The following is a 21,515-nucleotide window of genomic DNA, read 5'->3' as shown; positions in this document are numbered from 1 at the left end:
CGCAAATTCTGGAACGCACTTAAACTACTTTCAAGACAAGTGCACGCCTGCAGCAAAGTTCACAGAAAAGGTGTTAAATATTCATAACATTTGCAGCAAAGTATGTGCTCGCTCCATTTAAGTCGTTGGATATGAATAAAACGACTCTATTACCTTCGTAGTTGTTCTAACTACCTCTCGATTATCGGAATTCTAATGACACATACCACCTAAGGTAAAAACCTTTGCACATTTTCAAGCAGAGTTTTACGGAGGAATGGGCCCTTGACGCCATTACCAAAATGATTACTAATAGACGAGCTTTTTTTTCAAGTTAAAAGTTAAGTACTCAGACTTCAATCAACCCCTTGAACTAATTTTTGTTGCAAACAAGCCGAGGGTTTCTGGAAACTAAGGTATTCAGTTTCCTTAAAAGCACATCGTTTATTTCGTCAAGTCACATCGATCAACGGCAACTCTCAGTTCCATAAACCACTCTGACGTTACCGTTAGTTGCAATGGAAGCTTTTAACTCGTCAAACTCCGATCCCACTTGCGTATCCCATTCCAAACATTTACATTTCAGTCGAAAGGGCTGTCGATAATTTAGTTTGGTCACTTGAATGTTGCTACTTTGGAGTTTATCCGCCCCTCCCCCCCCCTTTTTTTTTTTTTACAAATACCTGCGCTTTGCCATAAAGGAATAAGGTGTGACGGATTGTGTTCTCTCTAGTTATCACGAGTTTAATGATAAAAGCTGACCTCAATATGTTTACATCGCCCGTCTGACCTTTATTATAGGCCCACCGCGAAGGAGAAACATCAGGTACCACGAGGAAACATTAGGTACCATAAGCTTAAGGAAACATGGGTACCATAGGTAAACATTCCGTACCATAAGAACACATAGGTACCATAAGGAAACATCAGGCACTACGAGGAAATATTATATTTAGGTGCTATGAGGAAACACTTGGTACCATAAGGAAACATAATGTACCATAATGAATCTTTAGTAACCATAAGGAAACAGGTACCACAAGAAAACATTTGGTATCGTAAGGAAAAAGTTAGTACCATAGTGAAATATTAGGTACCAGGAAACGGGTGCCACAAGAAAACACAAGGTACCATAAAGAAACATTAGGTACCATTGAAAACGAAGAGCATACCGTGAGATACCATGGCGGCTAGGTAAAAAACCCAAAAAAACACAATTCCCCCTTTCATCACCAATTTGTGTGGTTGCTTCACTCGGATAATTCTACATCTGTTTGGCGTAAGATGCATATTGCTCTCACGGTACCTGATAGCTGAACATGCTAATTGGTGATATAACAATTTCCAATTCCCTATCAGAAATGATGTCAATTGCATCACCGTTTTGTGTGGTAGATTTATCAAATCTACATTATCTACATCTCAAGTTTGGATGTGAGATCTAAATTGCGTACATATAGTGTACCCGATAAGATTCAACAAGCAACTTTTCCCTGGCCGCCTACGTCTCCCTTACTCACTTCATTTCTCATGGTCCCTATAATCCTCACTTCGCGCAGTAGACGCTATAACGGGATAGAAACATTCGAAGAAAAACATAAACTGAAGCAACAAGCCGATCCGTGCGTATAGATAACCATTAACAAAAATCAATCTTCATTCACAACCCGAAGGCCATTTATAAAAGTCAACACAGCTTTGCATTGGATGGTCAGTAAATAACCGCGGTGCGTATGTTTTGATGTTTGAGCAGAAAACGTGATCCAATTTATTTCATTAACGAAAAAAAAAAGACCGTCCGTTGGAGGTCAGTTTACTAATAAACTCCCTCGCCTTTTTTCCTTCGCCAATTGAACAAATTGGTTCCGGCGAGAGAGCTCTGTATCATGCTAAGGTTTCCGCCCCTCGGCAGCGATAAATAAACCGTCCATCTTGCTGAAATCGAGGGTCGTCAGTGCGCGTGCTGTGTGTGATTTAAACTCAACTGAACATATGAAAACAAACCACCCATTTTTGTATTCAGGGAATGAGTCTTAGCTCTTTTACTAGCAAAACAAATTGCAGTATACCATGATGATTATCACTGTGAGGAGTTTATCAAGTCAGAACTAGGATTGCATACAATCTGAATGTTATTTTTGACGCTTTTCGTCATCCAAGAACTTAAAATATCATGCGTTATCGCATGTTATACAACGCCTGAAAGAATCCCCGTCATCCGATTGGTGGGTCTTTGATCACATGGCATTGAATTATTCGTCCCAAACCCACGCCCCAGCCGGCGCAGCGCAAAACAAATAGAAGTTCTATTCCGCGGTAAATAGAAGTTCCAATGCAAGGTCACGCGTTGGTGGCTCTGACAAATCAGATGACGAGGATTTATTCAGGTGTTTTATGTGTCACATTCATGCAATGGAAAGAATAATTTCATTGGGCGACAAATGGAATGTTTCCTTCCACTCGGCTTTGCCTCGTGGAATGGAACATTCTATCTGTCACTTGATGAAATTATTCTTACCATTGCACTCATGTACACCCATTATGTGCATACCATAACTTGTATACCTATGTTTCTGTATTAAGATGATCATTTTGAAGATCTGTCAAGATAAGACTGTAGCAATCCTCTTTAATGTAGCTCTACTTCATTCTTCACGTTGTAACCATTTGCATGTGCATGTACGTAGGAGGCAATAATAACGTATTAAGGGTATCGGTTTAACCAGTCCTTGCTGTGCCAATAATATTAATATGAGCATAAAAAGGTACCTCTCATTGAAAATTGTATCTACAAAAAGACATTTCGTGTCTTTCGAATTGCAACATGAGTTATTCACTGAAATCAAATGTATTATTTTCCAACTGCACAGTTTAATATATGAAAAGACATAAATGTATGCGCGAGCATTATTATGTTGAAGGTTGGTGTTGCACATGACATCAGCGTTGACAGTGGTAGTGATATCTTCACTTCAGCACACTATTGTTCTGTTTTGAATAATAACATGGTAGCTTGTACCAATTTGTCTGTACTACAACCGGCATCGATTTTTTTTTATGCATGCAAAGCTCACTTCGCCCGTCCCTTCAGCACACATTCACGGAGCCGCTGCCTCAAGACCTATTCACAGCCTCTCCACTGCAACCTCAGCCCACTTCATTATTTGCACCGAGCAATCAAAGCCCCTCGCCATTTTTTACCCTCCACGCTGCAAAATTTGTAATAATAAAATATGATGCCTCGCAGGCAGCTTCTTGCGCAATATACGATTTATAAGAGACATCACTGAAGATACCCGAACGGCGACAAGAGAAAGTCCCGCGGTCTTTGCTAGCGCGCCCATAAATTACTAGGCGGTCTCTCCTTTTCTACTCGTGTTCCCGCGCGGAAAACCTCCCCAATGGCGGGAAAAGCATTGTATCACAGCACATTTTCAATTAGTCGGTGACAGAGGACTCGGGGGTTCACATATTGAGAGAAGCACAGGAGGGAACGAGGGGACACATTTCTTATTTGATCCTGAATTCATTTTCCTCGTCCACTTTTCGTCGAAATCTCCCTGGGGTATTGTTGCAGTATAGCGCGCGGTTATTGTCAGTTTTATTTACTGGCGGTAAGCTGTCAAAACGACATAAAATATCGCTGTTTTCTATGAAATGCGATTGCAGGTTATCGGCCTGTCAGCTTTCAAAAGGGCGATTGATGTATCTTAAAGATATACAGACCAATTTCCAAAAATTCTTGACGTCATGTTCGTGTAATCACGATGAGGATTGTATGATTTCATTTTAAAGAACCACTTTTCCCTCAGTGAATTTTGATCTTACTTGGTAAGCATCATATCCGGCCCCTCGTCTGAAGTTGATAGATTTGAATTATAATTCGAAGACTTTATTATTATAAAAAGATGCAAACAAACGGATGTTCAACATTTTCTTCTGTATATTTAAGGCATTATTTGGAATTATTGTGATTTAGCCCTTTGAAATATGGTTTCGTACTTGGTAAGCATCATATACGGCCCCCAGTCTGAAGTTGATAGATTTGACTTAAAATTCGAAGACTTTATTCACTAAAAACAGATCCAAACAAACGGGTTTTCAACATTTTTTTCTGTATATTTAAGGCATTATTTGGAATTCTTGTTGTTGAGTCCTTTGAAATATGGTTAATTTAGTGAACATTCTGAAACGTTACCTTTTGTCGCTTTCTGGACAAAAGTGCACCATTCATTAAGCGCAAGGTGGAATGAATGACACTTCGTTATAAAAAATTCAAAAAGACGAAACGAAAGTTTCACCATGTGCTCATCATGTCTGTCACAGAACCACTTGAACGATGAAGCCCCGAATCGTATTACTCAGTCCGACAATTATCTCCCAGGATTTGATTTATCTAACGAGAATTACCGACGTATCGCGTCATGCAAGTTACAGAATACGTCAGTGCTTCTATCGTCCTATTCTAGGAGATTAATGTACCTCTGTGTGAATAACGATTTTCTGGTAGCCATGCGTTACAGGAATAGTTCGTTACCCTTGTGATGACGACCACGTGTTATCACATTATACCTGAACAATATACGGTATTAAATCATCAAAAATGGACAGTAAAGCTTCTATGACGAACGAGGCAAGCGCGTATACAAATTGGATAAACTCGGCGGCTGAGGTATTGGACACAGTGATTCATGTCGACGGATGATCGCACCGGCTTGTAGCGCGCAATACGACCCTTTTTGGCGTATTGCTATCTTCTGATGAACTACCTCGCTATGCGCGTGCCAACGAGCGGGCTTTCGAGGGCTTTGGCTCCCGATCCCCAAGCGGGCGGCATACCGTTCGTGTAATCTCCCTCTTCCTTTGTATCGGGGTATTATTCAACTCCTTGAGGAAGGCCACAAACTATTCTCCCGTATCAGTTACAAAGATGTGTGATGAATTAGCTACTTTGACAATTGCTGCGTGGTTGTGCAGTAATGCTCATTTAAGGCATTGAGAAGTTGCCATACTTTTTTCATTTGATCACAACACGTGTCTCCTCATGTTGTATCAAAATCTATTCGTACCTGCGGGGTATCTTGTCACAATCCGTCCATCTGCTTCTCGAAATTGAGGGGAAAAAAGGCAAAAACTGCCTTTTCGCAATTCTCTCCCGAGTTTTGGAATTGGATTTGATGCAACTGAATGTAGGGCAAAACGCGTAACTTATTCTTCGGAGTTTCGATTCCTTCCCCTGAAGACGGATATGGCATATTCTCCGAAATGTCGGGCTTGATGCATAAGATGAACCACCACAATTTTAGTTGAAGGGCTCACTCAACTGATTTTTGTTCACTTTCAATCAACTTGACGCTCAATGTGATAGGGAAAAAACCTTTAAGGCAAATTGCATTTTTACAGTGTAACCGTGCGCCTTACATTGGGGTCACGTACAAAATCCAAGATGGCTGATTGATATTAGGCCTATATGATTTTTAGCATACAAAAGCTCAACGCGGACGGGACAAATGATGCACGGTGAACATAACGCTCATCTAGAACCCATTGAATAACGAGGGGTGTGATTGAAATTCATGCCTGATGGAGTCGGATTTCACTCGTTATGGAGTGGAGACTATGTATATTTCATGAGCGCGGGCGGATAAGGTTTTTGTCAAGATGTTCCCCAATGCCGGCTTACTGCCCGAGTGTGAGCGGCATTCAGAGGCATATCCTCAATAAAAAAACGAACGAAAGCGGCTGCCATCGGATATCACCGAATACCTCTGGGCAAGCCCCATGCCTCCTTTAACTGGGTCAAGACGAGGTATATCCCGATTTGTATTCATGAAAAATTCGAAAGATGATATCGCTCTTTCTCTCACATTGACGCGTATGGCGCCATTTTGTTACGATGCAAAAAAAAAAGAGTTTTGTTTTGTTTCCTTGAATATTTGGGAGAGATGTTGGTGTTGATATATTGGCCCGCTGGAGAGCTCGTGCATGCCATGCCTGTAGCCGTGATGAATGTGTCACGGTGAAATGGGTCATGATGAATGGTTACATTGTGGTTAGGGTTCGTTGAGTAATGTAATTAGGGAAAATGTTGCATATCTTGTTAGGATTGCAGTAGTCTAATACTCTAATATAAATGGTCCAGTGCGGCACTTCAGACGAGCTTGCCTAAATGGGTGTGCTGTTGCATATGTTTGAAATTCCTGCTCTGAAAAAACTCCAGATTTTATTGAAAGTCGATCAAACCAAAGTCGGCGAGAACACGATGGAGCGCCTGACAGGCCTGTGTACTGTATATGAATTCACCTCGCTGGTGCATGGTACGCTGCCGGACGACGCCCCTGCATGCGTAAATTCAATTTTCGCGTGCGGCCTGTACACACACGACACTCGTTGGTTGGGACCGCCTGATTAGATTTGCATCAATTAATCACGTGGCGCAAGTGGATAGCTCCGGCTAGATGCACAGCAAACAAAGTCTAGCTAATTTATATACGAGACCATTGATAATGTTTTAACCAGTGGAAAAGCAAATCAGGGTTGGAGCCAATTTGATAGCTGCAAAGGTCAGGGAGTATTTGCTGAGCAAAAATCTATGTGTTGCTTTTTACTGGTTCTCGGCTGACCAACTCACAGATTGCAGATAGTTCTTTCTATCTTAATGCGGACTGGGAAAATGTCTTAGATTTGTATGAGGTGTGAATTAAGATTTTCTTTTTCAGGTATGTAAAGAGAAACAAGAGGAAGGAAATGGATTATACATCCTGAAGTCGGAAAAAATAGTTTTGTATTAAACGTTCGTGGTGTTGTTGTTGGTATATGTCGCTGCTGTTTTAGCTGGTAAAATGTCCAGACCAAACCCTCCTATGCAAACACACATTCTGTGCCAAGTTGCCCTTTCAGTCAAAATCAGTCAAGTGACATTTTTTTTTAACAGTCAAGAGCTCCCAGCCTCAATAAAGCTTTGACTGGCTGTGACTGTTTGTGTAATTTGATACAGCTTTCTTTTTTGACTGTAGGTGATTGATAAGCCAGTTGTGCCTACCACTTGCCTGTTTGGTATGCTGACTGAATTTGACGTGTCACTGTGCTTGCTTGAAATATGATCTGACTGTTGGTGACTAGCCTGTGTAAAAGGCATGGCAGGGGAGAGGATTGTTGTTGTTTTTTGACTGTCTGTGACTGTTCAGACAGCAGGAGGGTTTGTGGATTCTTGAACACTTTCTCCTGATGATGAAGATAAGAATAAACTGACTGAAACGTCGACTTAAAATCACTTATCTTTTCGGGGACAGTCACTTCACATTGCCTAAATTGTGCCCTCTTCTATGCAAATCTTCAAATCTCATCAAGAAATAATTTGGGCTCTTTTACCCCTATTTCGTTTTTTTTTTTCGCTCGTGTGAACATCCTGATGCATTTGAAGATGCATTTGAAAAAGTCTTTTGAAGCATTAACTGGGGCACTGATAACAAGAAAGCTTGGTAATTTCCCAGCAAATAGCGGCTCGACCATCCAAATTAGGTCTGTCTTGTTTTGATTGATAATGGTCGTAAGGACTTTGTGCCCTATTTCGATTCTCTATAATTAAATTTGGCGTCGGGATTTCACTGCCAAAACGAAACGAATGAGAATCAATTGCATGCAGCTTGAGATTTAAGATGCCGCCCAGATGCTTTCAGGAACGTAAACAAGCATTTCACTGCAATTTAATTTTTGTTTTCTTATGACGTCATCATATTAATCATCATTTTTCACTCGAAATGCTCACCGCATGCTCACAATCGTATAGCACTTACATCTAGAGCCGACCAATAATGCCAGCATTTTGCTTTCAAACGAAATTCCATTCGAGTTGTCTTTGAAAGTTTTCGGGGGTTGAGACCCATACGAACGAAGTTTAATTACAGGAGAAACTATAGAGAATCTGATTTGTAACTGCGGTGGTGGGCGATTCTGTGTTTGGCAATACGGATCTGCAGACAACAATGATGCTCATGACGTCATTATTCCTTCTTCGAAGCGAAAATAAACAAATTTGAACGAATCATGCGAGACGAATGATCTAGCTAGAGATTGAGGCATGGGTCTTCCTCTTTCTTGATGTCAACAGGAAACGTCCGTTATTGTTACGCCAAAAAAAGATCTGATTTGTCCCGTCCGGATTTATACATCTTTTCTAGACCCAATCCACGGAGAAGTAATTGCAATTTCCGTTTTGGGAGAGCCTCTTAACCCCCTTTTCCCCTTTCGTCAGATCTCATCACTTCCTTTCAATGCTAAATTTTCCCAGACGAGTCCCCCTTGTTGTGTTTTCTGGCTTTTTCCCCCGTCAAACATCGTCTCAGGTTTTTTTCTTTAGGGTCGCTGAGAATGATGATGATGATGGTCCTTGTAGTACGTGACTGTCGTTCATTCATGTTCTTGTGTACCGCGGCTCTCTCCCCGCCCGGCGTCCAGACAGTAATATCCTGCCGAATGTCACATCAAGGCGGCCTCATTAACGGTTTATAGCCGGCCATGTTTACCCTTCTGTGGGTCGGGCCGGAGTGAAGATCGTGACTGATCGACGAGCTAAAAAAAAACCCAGCATTCTTCATGATTTGTTTGCTGAAACTGTAAATTATTCAGGCAAATATATAATCTGTGGTGTCGTGGATCGCAGACCAAAGGTTCTGTTTTGTACTCCATTAACAACAAACCACACCTTTCCAGCGAAATTGGATTTACTTGTACTAAGGATTTATCAAAATTTCCAGAGAGGAAACGAATATCAGCGGATGCTGGAAAACGAAATACTTTTATTTTCAGTTTTCTTTGAATATCAATGTAACAATAAATTAATCTGGTATTTAAGCGTAATGTTCGTTGGAAGAATGTCAGAGTTGTCGTGAATCCACACAGAGAACATTGTGGGTATGACCACACACTTCTGATGACATTTTCAATTAGTTAAAATCTTCAGAAATTTTACCTAAGGCATTCCCCGTTCTCAACGCCTACACAAAGTAATTGAAAAAAATGCACACACAGCTGGCAAAATACTCAATATTGATTTACATGATGGCTGTGTGATATCGAGTCACTTACAATCCTCGTCCATCATCCCATTAATATCTCCATCATCTTTTCCCCCGCTCCAGGTTTAGCAAACATGGCCTCGCCCCTCCAGCTGATTTGGGCAGCCGCGTTGCTAGCCGCCGTGATGACGTCATGCGTGGTGCGCACAGCGCCCACTGGCGTCAAGGAGCAGGAATCGGACGCCGGGAAATTCCAGGAAGCAGTGTTGGAGGAGGCGGGAAACACGGAGGATGTTGACGAAGGTGTGTGTTGATCGGAGGTTTTTTCGTTCTATCACACAACTCTTTTTTTCTCTAGGGTTTCATGTTGAGACGAAGGTTTGCCTACTTTTGGCAACTCGATTTTCTTTGATAAACTTTAACGTAGTCATTTGCTAGTCAGTTTCCATCTGACGTCTTGCCTTTTGTTTGTCTGAAGTATTTCGTCCATTTCAAAAACTGACCATTTCATCGAGATAGTTTCTTTACTGGGTTTTCCAGGCGTGCTTTTAAGTTTAATTCGTCTTCGTGTAAACGGAACAATTTCAGATACTAATTTTTTTTCAGTTTTAATAATAATACTTTCTAATTCTTTACATTACCATTGAGTAATTACTTTGTCACTAGCACATTATGTGTTGATTTCTATTTCAAGATGAACAAAAAATAAATCTGAGATGTGACTTTATTCATTAAACAGCCGTCGGGGATGCATTGGCCAAAGATGCAAAGATTGAAAAGGAGGAGACACTGTTGGCCGAAGGCGAGCATGGCGAGGCCCTCGATGGAGACGAGGAAGAAAAGGAGGAGGTAGTGGAGGATGCAATGGATGAGGTCCTCAATAGAGGTAAGGATGAGGTTATTGAGGACCTCAAAGAAGACGTCATCAATGATGCTGACTCCATGGAAACCGATGATGTCATCGTCACTGGGAGCAGCAGCCAGCCGGAGGCCAGTGACTATCTGTGGGAGCCATCCTTCGAGTACGACCTCTCCGAAGGTGACCTCGACACCTGGTACTTGTACAACCTCCCCGATGAACCCAGCGAGTGGTCCAGCAACTTTGAAATCTTTGACGAGGAGTACTTTCCCTACTACGGCTCCAGTTACGAAGACGTGAATGGAGTTTACGACGATCTTGACAACAACCTCCTCTTCGATATGCCTCCGGGAGTATTTAATGGCATCCCCGCAGAGGAGCTCAATAACAAAGTCGACCAGACGGTGGACGAGTTCCTGTGCATGTTGGGATTGTGCGATGATGTCAGAGTCTACCCAGACGATGACGTTTGGGAGGAACCAAATGAGATTCAGTTCACCGAGGAAGGCATGCTTGGCAACAGCAACGAGGTAGAGGAAGAATCTGAGGAGAAAGATATCTACCCGGTGGATGTCAAATCCGAAGAGCAGAAGGAGGAAGCCACAAATAGCAGTGCTAAGGCCGAGGCTGCTGATGGTCAGCCACCACCAGTGGGCAGCAGACACAGGAGCAAGCGTGACCTCTCTTGGGATCAGCTGGAGCGAGATAACGAGCTGCTCAGTAAGATCAACTCCCTGGAGGTGGATGGGGCAGTTGAGGAAACAGCAGAGGATGACACCGGCCTGACCGCAGCAGACCGCTTCGAGGACCTCCTGGAGTACTTCAAGGATGAGGCAGCCGAGAACGAAAAGGCAGCAGATGAAGAGGAGTTCTACCTGGCAGTCCCAGAGCCCATTCTGAATGAGATCGTCCGAGAGGCCACTGGGGGCGAGTTCCAAGACGTCATCGAGGATGAGGAGGCACTGGAGGAGGAAGAGGATCAGGCCAACCTAGCGGATGGGATAGAAGAAACCGGAGGATTTATTGAGGATGCTGAGGATGTGGAGGGAGGAGATGAATGGGGTGCTTATCTTGTTCCAGGATCGCCGTACGTCCAGGACACCCTGAAGTACGATGGATATAAGCGGGATGACGAGAGGGAGGCTCTGAAGGTGTACATCGAGAGCTTGCAGAATCTGGAAGGGTATCGCAAGAGGACGGACCGGGGAGGTAAGAATTCAAAATAAACAGGTTCATATTTTGTCTCCCTGGAAAAATATTTGACCATACAACACAAGTCTTGAATGAATCAGGAAGGTTTTTTGGTCAGTCACCGCCAGAAAAATAATGTATCCGAAATGTATTTCCAAAATATTCTAAACTAGGCAGTGCAAGATTCCATTAAGAAATCTGTAAAAATTCTCCATCTAATTTGATTTTTTTTCATTTTAGGTTTTAACTACTTGTTTTTGATGTTGGTCGTTGTGATATAATTAATACAAAATATTTTAATATGAAGTCCTATTATTAGTAGGAAACGCTATAAACGCAAATCTTTTGAAATAAGAATTTTAGTATCCTTTGATGGATTATTGACATGCGAGATGTTGTTACCTGATCATTATATTACTATATTTCCAAACAGATGATGGTTCACGATCAGCGGCAGATTTTCTGAGACAGCTTGTTCCCAGAAGTCCGCCCAACGCCATTCGCTACCCTAAAACTGGTCTGGAGCCATTCTCGCGGGAAAAATACTTCCCTCTCTTTTCCGACCCCGACGTTATGGAACGAGATGTTGAGGACGATGATGAGGACATCTTGGACACTAATCAAGAGGACCTCCTGGAAAGGTACAACGAGTTGATGGAGCTGCTCAACAACGAGCTAGAGGCCACAGTCTTGATCTCGACCATCCAGGACATGGCGGCGGAGCTCGGTAGAGACCGGCAGCTCTTGGATGAGCTGGCCGAAGAAGAAGCTGAGGAGGAGCTGCAGCTGGCCCTGGACGAAAACAACCAAGAGATTCTTGAGCTGGTGGGAATCGCAAACAGCCATCCGATGAAGCGGGCCCCGCGCATAATCGACTATCCAGATTTTAACGAGTACCCTCCGGAGTTCCACCGCTCCGTGCCAGCATTCGAGGGGAAGGCCAACAGTCTGAGTGAGGAGGAGATGCTGAGGCTCTACGAGGAGTACCTCAATGAAGCCGCCGAGGAGGCCAAGTGGGGTGACTTCATATACCAGCCGCGTGAGAGGCGAGAGGGGGAGGATAGCCTGACAGGACCTCACGGGGCTTACTACGTCCAGGGCCGGATGATGGGTGACCTCATGAAGCCCAAGCGAGAATGGATGAGTAAGAGAGATGACCCTGCACTCTACATCACGGATGATGAGACGGATCAACCTTACATTCTCCTGGATCCGTCAGACCTCGGCTATGTTGAGTGGCCGGGTGATTTCGAGATCTTCTATGACACGAGGGACGGGACTTATGTCTTGTACCCCTACCCCAAGCCCCAAGATGCAAGTGTTCTATCAGACGAGGCCTTACTAGATGATCAAGGGTTGTCAGAGAGGAACTTTGTCATTGATGACGGTGGTGATGCGGTCGGGGAGGAAAGGGAAGAGTGGGGAGATTTTAAAGATGATGGTGTTCTCCTGAATGATGTAAGTATCTGTCCAGAATAAAAATGCTGACATTTCCCTACCCATAAACCTCCTGATTTTCATATAATGTATGCAAAAGATTTGTTTAAAACAGAAAGAGAATTATAGCCATTAAGGATATTCTATTAAGGAGTTCCAATTAAATGTGTACATTTTGTCCGGGTGTTATATACTGATTAACGAATTTCGATGTTTGTTCAGTGATATCCTATACATCATATTTCTTCACTAAATCATGAAGACGTCCTCTGTTTTGAGAATTTCTGCATTTTGTGCAAAAATAGACTGATACTTCTAAAGTGCACCTGTTAGTGTTAACTGTCCGAATCTATAGAGGAGAAAATTCCCAATGAAACTCAATAAGGGCTTCTTCAGATCAAAATTCACCTGTCAATTTTAGACGGACTGTGGCAATTTTTTGACGGGTTCAAGAGGTCGCCATTTTGTTATTTTGATCACGGAATGCCGATCTTTCTTAGATCTTCATTTCCACCCACGTAGTGGATCATTGGATAGTGTTATCCATCATGCCGGGGAGCTGTTGTGGGGGGGGGGGGGGGGGGCAGTGCTTCCTCATCCTTAATGTCAAAATTGGATCAGTTCTTGGCTCGGCAAACGGAAATTTATCCTTAGGCAAACTTTGACGAGAGGTTGTAAATGGCGAGCGTTTGGGAAGCCCACGGCGATCCATCACTCGACATGTTTGGGTCAATAACTTAATGTCTCCCGATGTTTACTCTCCGTTTGAGTGACATATCGGGTTGAGCATTAATCGACAAGGGGCGACTTCCATGAATGTTTTGGGCGAATTGAGAACATTATAATCCACGTTTGTGTCGTGTTGGGCTGGAGGAAAGCGGAACCCGGAAAGCACACTGTTTATATCCTCAGCGTGTGTTCTCTTACATCGATTAATTTGGTTAATGCAACCTACATACAGTTCAACACGAACTCCTTTAGGCCGAATAAAAAAAACATGTTTCTCGTCCGGGTTTTTGACAAAAATGAGGAAGAGGGGCTTTTTATTTTATTTTTTTATTTATTTTTAAGATGGCCGCCGTTTTAAAATTTCCTGCAACCGTTGGTGTTTCCACTGTTCAAAGACACTTTTAAAATGAAAGACAAGTTGGACAAAAGAACTGAACATATTTACAGTGTCATTTAGAGTTGTATTTGTCTACAATGAACAGTTTTGGATGTATTTGCTTTAACCTTGGACTTTTTTGGTGTTTTTTACTGCATTTTTCAAAAATAAAAAATAATATAAAAATCCAGGCGGCCTCCAAAAAGGAAGCGGGCGGGGACGAGAAACATGTTTTTACCCCTTGCCTTAGAGGTATACAATAGATGTACTGCGGTAAAAAGTCGCCCACGAACTTAAAGGGAGAACGTGCCATTCTCAGAATCATTCAAAGTTCTGTTTATCTGAATTTTCTGAGGAAAGAGAACTCTAGAACTGGGAAATAAATTGGTTTGTTCAGTCAACTTATCATATTGCTTTCTATCTTGTGTGTCTATTATATACCCGATCGGTCACGAACTAGGTTTTGTTGATCGTGAGAGTGAGAGTTCTTATTTCAAATCTTGTTTTCCACCTTGTGAAACGTCCTGGACTTTATTTAATATAGTTGCTAGATTTGGTTCCACTGAATGAGCTATCCAGTTAAAATGAGAATTAAATAAATGTGATTGACTGTAGTGTTGGTGGGTTATTTTACCCTAACCATATGCCCGGATCCAAATTATAGGCCAGCCTAGCTGTTATAATTATGATCACCTTCCTCTCCTGTACTTGTATACTCTGTCCCCATCCCAAACAGATGAAGACCATCGAAGATGACCTCGACCAGCTCGAAGATCTCCAGATTCTCACCGAGATTGCGGCAAAGCTGGGGAGAGAAGACGAGCGGGCGAGAGAGGAGGAGACTCTCTTGAGGGCGCTGTTGGGGAAGTGAAGATGATGTGGTAACATTCGCGGGGAATCATGGGAAGAAATGGAAGCCTATGTTATGCACAACATCGAAATAAGACTGGAAAATGGTTCCATCCAACCCAAAGTATTTTTGTGTGATTAAGAATATTTTACAAAATTATGTATAACTTGTGGAAGCCCCGTATGAGTTTGATCTTGCATAAATGATCTTGCGGAATATTATCGTGTGGGTGCATCAACTATTACAGAAAAGATACATTTTCGTTCTGAATTATCGTATATTATAAGCACAGCTATGTGGAAATTAAAGCACGCACGCCAATGAGCAATGTACCATAAACACCAATATTATATTTATGATTGTGAAAAAAACCGTAACATTCCGAATGATGAATTTATTTTTTGATGTTTATTGAGAGTATAGAAATATTTGAGTTACATAAAGGTTTTGATGGTTAACCATTATGTGTGTTATAGCTTAAACTTTCAAGAAGGTGCAATATCTACTTACTAAATACGTAATTGGTGATTGAGCTTAAAAACACGCAGCTCGTACGGTGCATCGAATTTAAATTCAAAATGTGCAATATTTTTTGTTTCGTTTATGATGTGTGCCGTTTTATTGATTATCATATTGTACTATAAGATTAGTAATGAACATCACGTTGCATTTGGCATATTAGTGAATAGCACTTAACTAAAGCACAGCTGTTTTGTTTTTGTTTCATTATTATCAGAACAGAAAAAATGACTTCGTAGTATAGTTTTGGTGGACCGTTCGGGCACAAATAAATTGTAGGGCATAAAAGCATACAAGCTAGTGGTTAGTAATATGTAAACTATCTGACTATGGGGCTAAGTCATGAGGGAGTTGATCTTCAAATTCGTGGCCAAAGTATTATTTGAATGAAATGATTTATATAAGATACACAAGTACATTGGCAATTTCTTTGAAGTTCTGAAAAGGATCCGTAACTGTGACAAAATGTTGGATTATTAAAATGGCATTACGTAATGTTATCTGGTCTACACAATGCCGGTGTCATATGAAAATCCGACTCCTATGGAAATCGGACCCATTTCCCTATGATTGGTTAATCCCTCGCATGTGACAGGTCACTCTCCCATAATGATCCTAAAATAGCATATTATCGGACTTCCGCATGCGCAATACTGCCAATGAGTCCATATTTCATGGAGTCGGATATTCTCGCTACACCTGATTGAACTCATTCGTCGGTATTACGGGGTAATCCCATAAGATAGCACTGCCCGGCTGGGACAAGCAAGAATGAGTATTTGTTTCTCCCTGCTTAAATTACTGTTTGGTCGTACTCGTAACATATATTTGGTTCACACATTGGCGTTGATTTAAATAAAATTTCGACTCGCTGCCTATCGAGTCGACAAACTATTGGGCTTTGCCTTAACGTGTTGTTACGAGCCCACTAATATGATGTAATGCTTTAGTACGGTTTACTCCCGCGCTAGAATTTTTTGGTATTTAATGAATGTTTGTTATGGTAGCTACGCGCGGGTAAGTACCCTATTATATAAGCACTGACTGGCTTTTATTCGCTCTGTTGGTGCCCATGTACAACCATTATGTGCAATTTCCATTAGCGCGTCGTTGAGCCAGCTTCTCCCGTCGTTCTTGCCGATCTACGCACCCCTCATCGCTGGATCGTGGACGAGGCTGACGGTACTGACGGAGACCTGGACTGTCGTGGCCCGCCTGATGTGGCTGACTACCCGGGGTTGAACGCCGACCTACCTGTGGCTTGGCTGATCCACGGCGATTTTGTTTCTTGTAAGATTTCTCAAGTTCTAACCCCTTGAAAATATCTCTCCCCCTCCCCCCCCCCCTTAAAGAAACACATCCCGACTGCTTATGATTTGAATGTGCATTGTGTTTCCCCCACTTAAACAAAACAACCGTTAATGACAAATGAAATGTCTTTTTTTTTTAAAAACTAATAGTGGTTAAAATATTTGCTAGAAAGTTTCATTCCAAAAAAATGCTATTGCCAGATGTGCCTCGCAAATGAAATATGGCGTGCACGAATTGACAAATCAACAAAAACTCTTCTTTTTTTTTAATAAAAAAAAAAAAACAATTTTGGCTAAAAAATGAAATAGCTTGAAAATTGCTAGGAAGAGGCCTCAGGGCCCTCAGAATACATTCGGAAACGTTCCCTGGCCGGATGTGCCATTAAAAAGAAATATGGCGCCCACAAATTGACAAAATTGAATGTTAAAAATCATAAAATTGTCATATTTGCCCAAGTCTATGAAATTATCACCTAAGAAGTAATAAAATATGTTTATCATGCCTCCTAAAGTGTTTCTGAGTTGTTTCCAAAAAAGCCAATTTTTGACCAAATTTTGATAAAAAAACAAGGCTTACAATGAAATTGCTTGAAAATTGCTAGGAAGATGCCTGAGGGCCCTTAGAACACATTCCAAAACGTTTCCTGGCCGGATGTGCCATTAAAAAGAAATATGGCGCCCATAAATTGACAAAATTGAATGTTAAAAATCATAAAATTGTCATATTTGCCCAAGTCTATGAAATTATCACCTAAGAAGTAATCAAAAATGTTTATCATGCCTCCTGAAGTGTTTCTGAGTTGTTTCCAGAAAAGTCAATTTTTGACCAAATTTTGATACAAAAAACAAGGCTAACCCCTTGCATTTTTTTAAAATGTTGGCCAAAAAATGAAATTGCTTGAAAATTGCTAGGAAGATGCCTGAGGGCCCTTAGAACACATTCCGAAACGTTTCCTGGCCGGATGTGCCATTAAAAAGAAATATGGCGCCCATAAATTGACAAAATTGAATTAAAAAATTATAAAATTGTCATATTTGCCCAAATCTCTGAAATTATCACCTAAGGGGTAATAAAACATGTTTATCATGCTTCCCAAAGTGTTTCTATGTTGTTTCCAGAAAAGTCAATTTTTGACCAAATTTTGATAAAAAAACAAGGCTAACCCCTTGCATTTTTTTTCAATTTTGGCCAAAAAATGAAATTGCTTGAAAATTGCTAGGAAGATGCCTGAGGGCCCTTAGAACACATTCCGAAACGTTTCCTGGCCGGATGTGCCATTAAAAAGAAATATGGCGCCCACAAATTGACAAAATTGAATGTTAAAAATCATAAAATTGTCATATTTGCCCAAGTCTATGAAATTATCACCTAAGAAGTAATAAAATATGTTTATCATGCCTCCTAAAGTGTTTCTGAGTTGTTTCCAGAAAAGTCAATTTTTGACCAAATTTTGATAAAAAAACAAGGCTAACCCCTTGCATTTTTTTTCAATTTTGGCCAAAAAATGAAATTGCTTGAAAATTGCTAGGAAGATGCCTGAGGGCCCTTAGAACACATTCCGAAACGTTTCCTGGCCGGATGTGCCATTAAAAAGAAATATGGCGCCCATAAATTGACAAAATTGAATTAAAAAAATTATAAAATTGTCATATTTGCCAAAATCTCTGAAATTATCACCTAAGGAGTAATAAAACATGTTTATCATGCTTCCTAGAGTGTTTCTATGTTGTTTCCAGAAAAGTCAATTTTTGACCAAATTTTGATAAAAAAACAAGGCTTACCCCTTGCATTTTTTTTCAATTTTGGCCAAAAAATGAAATTGCTTGAAAATTGCTAGGAAGATGCCTGAGGGCCCTTAGAACACATTCCGAAACGTTTCCTGGCCGGATGTGCCATTAAAAAGAAATATGGCGCCCACAAATTGACAAAATTGAATGTTAAAAATCATAAAATTGTCATATTTGCCCAAGTCTATGAAATGTTCACCTAAGAAGTAATAAAATATGTTTATCATGCCTCCTAAAGTGTTTCCATGTTGTTTCCAGAAAAGTCAATTTTTGACCAAATTTTGATAAAAAAACAAGGCTAACCCCTTGCATTTTTTTTCAATTTTGGCCAAAAAATGAAATTGCTTGAAAATTGCTAGGAAGATGCCTGAGGGCCCTTAGAACACATTTCGAAACGTTTCCTGGCCGGATGTGCCATTAAAAAGAAATATGGCGCCCACAAATTGACAAAATTGAATAAAAAAAATTATAAAATTGTCATATTTGCCAAAATCTCTGAAATTATCACCTAAGGAGTAATAAAACATGTTTATCATGCTTCCTAGAGTGTTTCTATGTTGTTTCCAGAAAAGTGAATTTTTGACCAAATTTTGATAAAAAAACAAGGCTTACCCCTTGCATTTTTTTTCAATTTTGGCCAAAAAATGAAATTGCTTGAAAATTGCTAGGAAGATGCCTGAGGGCCCTTAAAACACATTCCGAAACGTTTCCTGGCCGGATGTGCCATTAAAAAGAAATATGGCGCCCACAAATTGACAAAATTGAATGTTAAAAATCATAAAATTGTCATATTTGCCCAAGTCTATGAAATGTTCACCTAAGAAGTAATAAAATGTGTTTATCATGTCTCCTAAAGTGTTTCCATGTTGTTTCCAGAAAAGTCAATTTTTGACCAAATTTTGATAAAAAAACAAGGCTAACCCCTTGCATTTTCTTTCAATTTTGGCCAAAAAATGAAATTGCTTGAAAATTGCTAGGAAGATGCCTGAGGGCCCTTAGAACACATTCCGAAACGTTTCCTGGCCGGATGTGCCATTAAAAAGAAATATGGCGCCCACAAATTGACAAAATTGAATGTTAAAAATCATAAAATTGTCATATTTGCCCAAGTCTATGAAATGTTCACCTAAGAAGTAATAAAATATGATAATCATGCCTCCTAAAGTGTTTCTGAGTTGTTTCCAGAAAAGTCAATTTTTGACCAAATTTTGATAAAAAAACAAGGCTAACCCCTTGCATTTTTTTTCAATTTTGGCCAAAAAATGAAATTGCTTGAAAATTGCTAGGAAGATGCCTGAGGGCCCTTAGAACACATTCCGAAACGTTTCCTGGCCGGATGTGCCATTAAAAAGAAATATGGCGCCCACAAATTGACAAAATTGAATGTTAAAAATCATAAAATTGTCATATTTGCCCAAGTCTATGAAATTATCACCTAAGAAGTAATAAAATATGTTTATCATGCCTCCTAAAGTGTTTCTGAGTTGTTTCCAGAAAAGTCAATTTTTGACCAAATTTTGATAAAAAAACAAGGCTAACCCCTTGCATTTTTTTTCAATTTTGGCCAAAAAATGAAATTGCTTGAAAATTGCTAGGAAGATGCCTGAGGGCCCTTAAAACACATTCCGAAACGTTTCCTGGCCGGATGTGCCATTAAAAAGAAATATGGCGCCCATCAATTGACAAAATTGAATTAAAAAAATCATAAAATTGTCATATTTGCCAAAATCTCTGAAATTATCACCTAAGGAGTAATAAAACATGTTTATCATGCTTCCTAGAGTGTTTCTATGTTGTTTCCAGAAAAGTTAATTTTTGACCAAATTTTGATAAAAAAACAAGGCTTACCCCTTGCATTTTTTTTCAATTTTGGCCAAAAAATGAAATTGCTTGAAAATTGCTAGGAAGATGCCTGAGGGCCCTTAGAACACATTCCGAAACGTTTCCTGGCCGGATGTGCCATTAAAAAGAAATATGGCGCCCACAAATTGACAAAATTGAATGTTAAAAATCATAAAATTGTCATATTTGCCCAAGTCTATGAAATGTTCACCTAAGAAGTAATAAAATATGTTTATCATGCCTCCTAAAGTGTTTCCATGTTGTTTCCAGAAAAGTCAATTTTTGACCAAATTTTGATAAAAAAACAAGGCTAACCCCTTGCATTTTTTTCAATTTTGGCCAAAAAATGAAATTGCTTGAAAATTGCTAGGAAGATGCCTGAGGGCCCTTAGAACACATTCCGAAACGTTTCCTGGCCGGATGTGCCATTAAAAAGAAATATGGCGCCCACAAATTGACAAAATTGAATGTTAAAAATCATAAAATTGTCATATTTGCCCAAGTCTATGAAATTTTCACCTAAGGAGTAATAAAATATGTTTATCATGCCTCCTAAAGTGTTTCTGAGCTGTTTCCAGAAAAGTCAATTTTTGACCAAATTTTGATAAAAAAACAAGGCTAACCCCTTGCATTTTTTTTCAATTTTGGCCAAAAAATGAAATTGCTTGAAAATTGCTAGGAAGATGCCTGAGGGCCCTTAGAACACATTCCGAAACGTTTCCTGGCCGGATGTGCCATTAAAAAGAAATATGGCGCCCACAAATTGACAAAATTGAATGTTAAAAATCATAAAATTGTCATATTTGCCCACGTCTATGAAATTATCACCTAAGAAGTAATAAAATATGTTTATCATGCCTCTTAAAGTGTTTCTGAGTTGTTTCCAGAAAAGTCAATTTTTGACCAAATTTTGATAAAAAAACAAGGCTAACCCCTTGCATTTTTTTTCAATTTTGGCCAAAAAATGAAATTGCTTGAAAATTGCTAGGAAGATGCCTGAGGGCCCTTAGAACACATTCCGAAACGTTTCCTGGCCGGATGTGCCATTAAAAAGAAATATGGCGCCCATAAATTGACAAAATTGAATTAAAAAAATTATAAAATTGTCATATTTGCCAAAATCTCTGAAATTATCACCTAAGGAGTAATAAAACATGTTTATCATGCTTCCTAGAGTGTTTCTATGTTGTTTCCAGAAAAGTCAATTTTTGACCAAATTTTGATAAAAAAACAAGGCTTACCCCTTGCATTTTTTTTCAATTTTGGCCAAAAAATGAAATTGCTTGAAAATTGCTAGGAAGATGCCTGAGGGCCCTTAGAACACATTCCGAAACGTTTCCTGGCCGGATGTGCCATTAAAAAGAAATATGGCGCCCACAAATTGACAAAATTGAATGTTAAAAATCATAAAATTGTCATATTTGCCCAAGTCTATGAAATTATCACCTAAGAAGTAATAAAATATGTTTATCATGCCTCTTAAAGTGTTTCTGAGTTGTTTCCAGAAAAGTCAATTTTTGACCAAATTTTGATAAAAAAACAAGGCTAACCCCTTGCATTTTTTTTCAATTTTGGCCAAAAAATGAAATTGCTTGAAAATTGCTAGGAAGATGCCTGA

The 21,515-nt window shown here is 40.1% G+C and overlaps 1 protein-coding gene across 2 annotated transcripts in view; it reads left to right on the top strand.

Annotated features, from left to right (window-relative positions):
* The window catches only part of LOC119744739, a 34,659-nt gene extending 18,808 nt beyond the window's left edge, over positions 1–15,851 (top strand). For both annotated transcript variants that reach the window (XM_038220828.1, XM_038220827.1), the window contains 4 exons: positions 9,120–9,299; positions 9,736–11,064; positions 11,480–12,504; positions 14,325–15,851. In XM_038220828.1, coding sequence (XP_038076756.1) covers positions 9,131–9,299; positions 9,736–11,064; positions 11,480–12,504; positions 14,325–14,459 — 2,658 coding nt within the window. In that variant the 5' untranslated portion in view covers positions 9,120–9,130 and the 3' untranslated portion in view covers positions 14,460–15,851. The remainder of the gene's footprint in view (positions 1–9,119; positions 9,300–9,735; positions 11,065–11,479; positions 12,505–14,324) is intronic.
* The last annotated feature ends 5,664 nt before the right edge of the window (positions 15,852–21,515 follow it).

Source organism: Patiria miniata, unplaced genomic scaffold, assembly GCF_015706575.1.
Source record: "Patiria miniata isolate m_02_andy unplaced genomic scaffold, ASM1570657v1 HiC_scaffold_7, whole genome shotgun sequence".
Taxonomy (NCBI): Eukaryota; Metazoa; Echinodermata; class Asteroidea; order Valvatida; family Asterinidae; genus Patiria; species Patiria miniata.
This window is presented reverse-complemented; position numbering and strand designations above follow the sequence as displayed.